Below are 7,664 nucleotides of genomic sequence, written 5' to 3' on the forward strand. Positions count from 1 at the left end.
TGCAATGGATTGGAAACACTTAGCATTGACCACTGTTTCAGTGGATACACGCCGAGGGAATGAGGACTGGACGGCAGAAAACAAGATCAAGGAGGACGAAAACAAAAACAAAAATGATGAAGAGGAAGACGAGGTCGAGAAGTAGAGAAGAGAGGAGAAAAACGAAATTAGCAAAAGACGAGGCTTGTGGTAAATCATAAATAATTGTCTTTTATTCGAGAGTGTAGACTCTTGTTTCATAAAAAAGAAAAAAAAAGTCTTACAATGGCAAAATGGTCATTTGCTTGAGCTGTTTTGTGAAAGGAGAGAGGCAGCAGCCTGTGGGAATGGTAAGCTATCTGTTACTAGTTAACTAGGAGGGAGGAGGAGGAAGAGGAGGAGGTTTGAGGAGGATGAGGCACCAAAATCATTGAGAAGCATCTAATTGCCCAGAACCCACCCACCCGTCGCATGAACACTAACTACTAAATCATGCATCGCTTTGCCCTTTCTTCGCCATCGTCATCGATCTTGCGCCTTAACTCATTCCCCTTTCTTTCACTCAAGTCGAGCTTCCCCACGGTCTTTAGCTATGGGCATAATATCCAACACTTTGCGCCCTTGTCGCGCCGAGATTACAAATTCCGTAAGAAGAAGATGAGAGGCGCCCTGGTCCTGGTGAAATCGAGTGCAAGGGAGTCGCCATACCAAGTTTTGGGTGTGTCGCCCTCGGCTTCCACCCAGGAAATTAAGAGGGCTTATCGAAGACTCGCTCTTAAGTATCATCCTGATGTGAACAAAGAGGTGTGTGTATTCATTCATTCCTTTATGCTATTTCCCATGCTCTGATGTTAAATTTTGATTTTCTTTCACAACTTTTCCTTCTGACTGCTCCTGCATTGATCCTGGTTTGAGGAGCCTAAATTATATTGTGTTCAAGGTGGATTGGATGCACGGGGAATGTATAGACAGCTTGTTAACCTTTACAAATACGACTTGAACGGGATGTGAGATTGATTATATATCAAAATTTTCCCTTCCGTCAATCTTGAGAATCTTTGAACTTTGATTGTTTATGGAATTGATAAATAGATTGAGGCTTTTGTAAAATATATCTAACGTTAATTGCACATGCTAAAATTAAGGATTTAAAATGATATGCATGGAATGTAAGGAAGAGAAATCTCACTTGGCATCACACATTTGAGTTATTGACTTTTTAAATTTTCGATTTTGTTTTTCAAAGGGAGTTGTTATTGTTGCTTAAGTGTTTGATCGATTTGGGGACCAACAGACTTATTTGCGGTCTGTACGGAACAGAAGTTGAGTTAATTGGTTTCTATGCTAAAGGATGATGAATGTATAGCAAGCTAAGAAGATAATTGACACCGTTAACATATTCGGAGCTGTTCAGCTAGCTAACATTTCCGGATATTTTGTTTTTGAACTTGCTTATTTGTGAGTGACTGTTTTGATAGCTGTTCTTTTGATCTGCTGTTATTATCTTGCCTATTGGAATCTAATTTAATAATGCCATACATATATACATACTTGAAGATGAAAATTGGTCAAAATATCGTGGTATGACATGTTTGCCAATGAGAAGCATTGGTGTGATTGTTTTAGCAATGTGCATTTCTTTTATTCTGCATTTAGCTTCCCTTCTCTATTCATACAAACATGTATTTTATATATACATGTGCGTGTTTAGATGACATAAAAATTGCATATAATAAGCCACACTAGTTTTGCATGCTTTATGTATGCTTAAAGGGAAAAGCTTACTGTAGAACACTTTCTTTTCCTTTATTTTTTGTATATATTATTATTGGTTACTTTGTGTGCAGACTGGTGCCCAGGAAAAATTTATGAGGATTAAGCAAGCATATAATGCACTACTGAACTCAAAATCCAGAGATAGATATGATTCTCGAAATCAGGGATCTGATTTTTCTTATTCTGCAAGTGAAGGATACCAGAAGAGTAGAGAATCTGAAGAAGAGTTCTACGGATTGGGTAAAATAATTTCTTTACTATTCTATCATTCAGAGTTACACTATGATGTTTAAATGGCTTGCTTCGAGGAGGGTACTTGTAGGTACTCGATTTAAGATTTATCATTCAGCGTCGTCATTTGAGAATCGTTGTGCTGTCTTAGTGTATGAAGCTTGTGGGATTTTACATGCTGCAGAAAAGACAGCCTTTGGTGGGATTCTTAAGGTGGATATATTCAAAAGAAAAGATTAATTTTGGTAAAAAGATTTGATAGTTATTTGAAAGGATAGAGAAAGTATATGAGTTGCGAGAAAGGTTGTGATGTTATTGAATGTCCTTAATTTTCAAAGTAGTGAGGATGACTGAATCGGTTGGGTTGCAGATTGCTCGTATGTTTAGTTTTTAAGAAGAAACATGACAGTGAGGATTGTTCCTGTGGTTCTGCTTGTTTTCATTTTCATTTCCTTACTTGATGCTTATCATTGCTGATCAGTAGTTTTAACTGATATTACAACTAAGGGTAGTTTTACTGCTTGTCCTTATGCCTAGTCACCATCCAGATGTATATGCTTATCATTCTTTAAGGAAGTTTAGCTAGAGAGATGATTGTTTCAATTGATCTGAGGCTCAAAGGTAACTTTTGCAATTAAACTTTGAAAGAGAATCGTTTGTTATGCACTCAACCTCCATTGTCAATGACATGGAAGATAAGGAATGTGTAAAATATTTATAGAAAGAATCTGGTTTATATTCACGGCACCAATAAACAATACAGATTGAAAGAGGCTTATCTCAGCAACACTTTCAGATGTCTAGGCTATGACCACATTCATTAATATGTATTAACCTCCCACCAGGCCGAAGACTGTACCATTTGTATATTCTTATAGTAACTACTCAATGATGCAGGCAGCTTTTTGAGGGATGTCCAAATAACAGTAGGTAGACATATCATCCTTGCAGGGTCACAATGGCCAAAATTTCTTCATCTCGATGCTCACTCATTTCTATTGCATTGCATTTACATCTGTAGCTCAGAAAACCCTGTTACCAAAAATCTTCGAGCTAATTATTGATCATTGCAGAGGACTTCTTCAGAGATCTTCAGGAAGAATTTCGGAACTGGGAGGCAACTGCTTCCACTCAAGGAAAGCCCAAAAGCTTGTGGGAAGAATTGGCAGTGAGATTCTAGCATTTGCAATCTTTAGTTGGGATCATTTACATTTGATGTTTATGTGCCCCTTTTGTTTATGATTAATAATGTGCACTGGTTACAAGATAATAGCTTATGATTTCTTGGTATACTTGTAACTTATGTAGGAGATTGGAGAAGAGTTTGTTGAGTTCTTAGAGAAGGAATTGAACATAACGGATCAAGAGCCCGGTGAAAACAACGAGGGAAGTTCTTTCAAGGGTAATGCAAGTACCGATAAGGCTGATAATACAAGCAGCATTTCTGACAACATAAATGAGATCGAGCAAGCACTTGCCCAATTGAAGAAGGAATTGGGTCTCTAGCTAAATACAAGCTTTAGAAGAAATGTATGAAATTGCTTCTGGACGACGACTATGGAAGCTTGAGCATAAACAATTGCCTCGAGCATGGGATTTTGGTATTCTCTCTCATTCAATCTCAATCTTCGATACAACTGTCATGGTGTGGGCAGGTGGTGAAATTACTCTATTATCTTCAGATTTCGGTAAGTTAAACAGAGTCATGAGATCAACCATTATATATTCCATTGTTTTAGTCGATTGAACATTATCAAGCGTAAATGAACGATTCCCTGCTATGATGGTAACGTATGTACTGCCATTAAGGAAACAGCATGATGATTTTGTTCATAATTTTCCAGATGTGTGAAACAGTGTACATTTTTATGTAGTCTAGAAGTTTTGATTAGTATACATCTTTTTGTCGGGGTTGCTCTGTTTCTTGTTTGTTGTTTGACTTCCCTACGATTGTGAGTATCTGTCGCCTCATTGATTAAGGTATAAAATCCACCTTGAGTAGGAAGAATGTGTAATATAAATGCAGCTGCTATTTTAAGGTATGTGCTAATTACAGTTACATATAGTCCATTGAAGTCTAAGCCTAGAAGAGTGGTCTTCCATGGATTACGCTGCAGACATCCATTATTGAGGGTGTTGGATACATACATACATATATATATATATAAAATGTTTGTATATATATAGAGGACAGAGAGAAGGCTATGGCCCTTTCGGAATGATCGATCGCGAGTAGATTTGGTGCAGGAATAATGGCGCAACTTGAGAGGCCGAGAAGACCTCTGTTCTCGGACAACCTCAGCTCCGAAACACCAACGCCTTCTCAAAAAACTTCTCCAACTTTTGAGCAGCTCCTCAAAGGTACGCATGCGTCTATTTAAGGATTCATCTTAGGAAGTCCTGTCTCTAGTATTGATGGATTTTCTTGTCTAGACGATGAAAAGTGGTTGTCGCCGATGTCCACATCTCCTACATTTGAATTCAGCAATGATCCTCACCAGCAAAATCAGTATTCAACCAGCCCCGCTGGCCGGAAATCAGTCATGGCAAGGGTCAAAGAGAGAGCTAAGAAGTTGAGGTACTCCCTCAGTGGCAGAAAGAATCGACTCGAAGATGAATTTCACAATAATGCGATCCACTCCATGCAGCGTCATCCGTGGCCAGCGTCAGCTGTGTTCGATCACCACAATATTGCTGATCATGATCGTGATCGGGACAATGATGGTCGCAGCGACGAAGAACGCGAAATGGATCCCGAGTATCTCGGCGCACCAAGTGAGCTAGTTTACGAAACCTTTTAGACAAAACATTACAGTGCATATCCATCCTGTTATTAATATTTAACACCAAACTCTTGTTTTTCTGTGATTCGATTCATTCAGTGTACGAATCAGAATCAGCTCCAGAGAGTTTGAAAGAGACCGCGAGGCAACATCCGCGAGCAGTGCCGGTTATTTCCAAGAACCATAGGACGCCAACCTGCACGAAATGTAAAGAAACCGAGCAACATGGAAATAGCGAATCCCCCCTCAGTCGAAACACAAGTAAAGCTCAGCGAGCTATAAGCACAAGCGATGCCGGTAAGAATTCAGGAAGTCTGACATGGGACAAGGGGGTTTCTGTAAAGGAATATTTCATGAATAAGCTGGAGCCGGGCGAGGATGAACGAGCTCTTTCTCAGGCAATAACAGAGGCCATCAGTCCCCGGAAAAGCACTGATCAGGCCGCCGGAGTGGTGGATAAGGTGAAGGAGGCTGTTACATCATTGTTCCGGCATCAAGAGTCGAGTTTTCCAACTGCTGATTCTCCCAATGCTCGAATTTCAGAAACTTGCCACCCCGGCTCGTCGCCTCAGATCCCGGTTTCCTACAATGCCTCCGGAGGTATCTTCGACCACTCTTGTTTAACTTCTTGGTAAACATATATGTGTGCCAAGCCAACTGATGAATTACTGTTATTATTATTATTCATAGGTGTTGAAGATCAAAATCAAGGGAGGATACTCCAACCCAACTGATGAAGAATTTTTATTCTCGGCAACAAATTAGATGATATGAAGAATCAATCAGTTGGGAATCCATACAGATAGAAGTTTGTACATGATTTTTCTTACTTTCTAGATTTTGATTTCTTTTTCTTTTGTTCTTTTTTCTTTTTTTCTTTGTCCTACACTACCAAAAAAAAAAAAAAATGATTATTTTTAGTAGAACTGAATCCATTGCAAATGCTTGTTTTTCGTAACAAAAAAGTATTTGTGACGATTTTGTTGAGGATTTTGGTCGGTATGTTTACTCGAGTAAAAAAAAATATGTGTTGCCACAAATGTTGTAACAAAAGATGAGTGGTAATCCCTGTGGGATGACTCTTTGTTACAATTTTTTGTAAGAGACAAAAAGTCGAATTCTTTTTGTAATGATTCATTGTCATAACAAATACCACGGTGCAAACGTTTTCTAACAATTACAATATCTTTTCGTATCAGTTTTTGTTACGGTTACTTGTTTATGACAAAAATTAAAAGTCTATTTTGTAACGAAGCGCAGTCATAACAAATAATATGCTGCGAATGTTTCCTGACATTCAAAAAAAAATTTGTAACAATTTTTGTAACAACTTTTAATGACAAAAAACTGATCACATGTTTGTTAAAATAACATTTTGTTACGACCTGAAGAGACAATTGTAACGATTTTTATAACATTTATTTCGTGACAATAAACATACAACCTTTTCTTTTCCATATTCCCTACGAAATCCTTCATAGAACCTATAATCTAAGGGATCCATAGAAAATTATATTAACAATCGTGCCAAGTACGCACGGCATGACTACATATAGGGCAAATAAGCAAAGATTACAAACTTATGCGTAAACTAATACCCAAGAGACGTCATAATTATACGCAAGCCTTATTCAATCCAGTATAATAAAAATAAGTAAGACATCAGTCCAAAGTCAACACATAAACATGGTTTGCGGATGCTCATGTAATGTCAAAAGTACGGTGGAGGAACTTAGGTGTGGCGAACCAACTGCAATGAATAAGTAAATTATATAAATATTTAATTGTGAAATTAATAATTACTAGAAAAAATAAACACTCAAAGATAAATTACATACATCTTTGTATGTCCACTCCATGAGATCGACATTGATTACCTCACCGAGGGTACGTGCTCCAGCATTTGTTGGCAAAATAAGTGCAGTCTCCGAAACCGTGGCAGCCGTTACAAAGACCTTCACTATTACTAGCATATCACCTACATACATATAAAAAAAAAAAAAAAAAGTGTTATTATGAAAGTAATCTATCATTTCAACGAATATGCTACAAATAAAATATAATAATAAGAGAAACCATCGATAGTATTTCATACATAACAAAGATGGTCAAATATGTTTCACAAATGCCTACAAAGGAGAAGAATTTTCCTTAGACTTAGCAAGTACTATAGGTCAATAATATGAAAGGATATATACAAACTACACGCTATACCAAAAAAATCTCATCAAACTTATTTTCATATCATCTACTAAATATGCAATATAATTAACAATGTAAAAAAAACCGGAATAAAACATTGCATTGTCCAATGGCATTAATCAACCTTAAACTTTTCTAAAAATAAAATATCTAGTAATAATCAAAGACTCACGTAAGTCTTAGCTCTTTAGAATAATAATATTGAAATCATGACACATTTAAAGAATATGTACTATTTAAATGAATATGTATTCACGATAATAGAGCTCAACCACTATAATTTTTTAAATTGTCATGAACTTCAATCAACAATCCCTTTAAATACAATAAATGAGGAATGCATTACTTATAGAAGTTATAAGTGAAGAGGTTGATTTGATCATCGATCGGATCGACGAAAAGACATTTCTGATCTTCGTGTAATTAAATACTACATCATCAATCTCCATGTAAATAAATTGAAACTCGTGTTCTATGAAAGGATACACCATTGAAATTGTTTCTAAGCATACTAAGTATGCCAAATGAGAAAGAAACAAAATCTAATCCTACCATGATTTTGCTGGGTACAAAAATATGAATTAGAGGAAAAGCCCAAAGAGAAAAGTGGCTTTGTTTGATGAAAGCTCAAGTAGGGAGTCGAGGTCAAAATAAAAGAAGAGATCCATGGTGAGGAGGTGGAACCTAAGCTGA

The 7,664-nt window shown here is 37.0% G+C and overlaps 2 protein-coding genes across 3 annotated transcripts; both read left to right on the forward strand.

The window, feature by feature from the left end:
* Window positions 1–298: 298 nt before the first annotated feature.
* Window positions 299–3,882, forward strand: LOC127239346 (chaperone protein dnaJ 20, chloroplastic). The gene is made up of 4 exons (XM_051257442.1): window positions 299–783; window positions 1,827–1,995; window positions 3,060–3,154; window positions 3,295–3,882. The coding sequence occupies exons 1-4, from the start codon at window positions 472–474 to the stop codon at window positions 3,490–3,492; spliced, it is 774 nt and encodes a 257-aa protein (XP_051113399.1). The 5' UTR covers window positions 299–471; the 3' UTR covers window positions 3,493–3,882.
* LOC127239344 (uncharacterized) lies at window positions 3,515–5,912 on the forward strand. Of its 2 annotated transcripts, none has more exons than XM_051257440.1 (5): window positions 3,515–3,674; window positions 4,234–4,347; window positions 4,420–4,761; window positions 4,869–5,369; window positions 5,460–5,912. In XM_051257440.1, exons 1-5 carry the CDS (start codon window positions 3,515–3,517, stop codon window positions 5,501–5,503), a joined length of 1,161 nt encoding a protein of 386 aa, XP_051113397.1. In that variant the 3' UTR covers window positions 5,504–5,912. The 2 variants fall into 2 exon arrangements, with proteins under 2 accessions (XP_051113397.1, XP_051113398.1); XM_051257441.1 differs by having other exon boundaries at window positions 3,540–3,674; window positions 4,223–4,347; window positions 5,460–5,911.
* The last annotated feature ends 1,752 nt before the right edge of the window (window positions 5,913–7,664 follow it).

Source organism: Andrographis paniculata, unplaced genomic scaffold (assembly GCF_009805555.1).
Source record: "Andrographis paniculata isolate CXL003 unplaced genomic scaffold, ASM980555v1 Contig77END, whole genome shotgun sequence".
In the NCBI taxonomy this organism is placed as follows: domain Eukaryota; kingdom Viridiplantae; phylum Streptophyta; class Magnoliopsida; order Lamiales; family Acanthaceae; genus Andrographis; species Andrographis paniculata.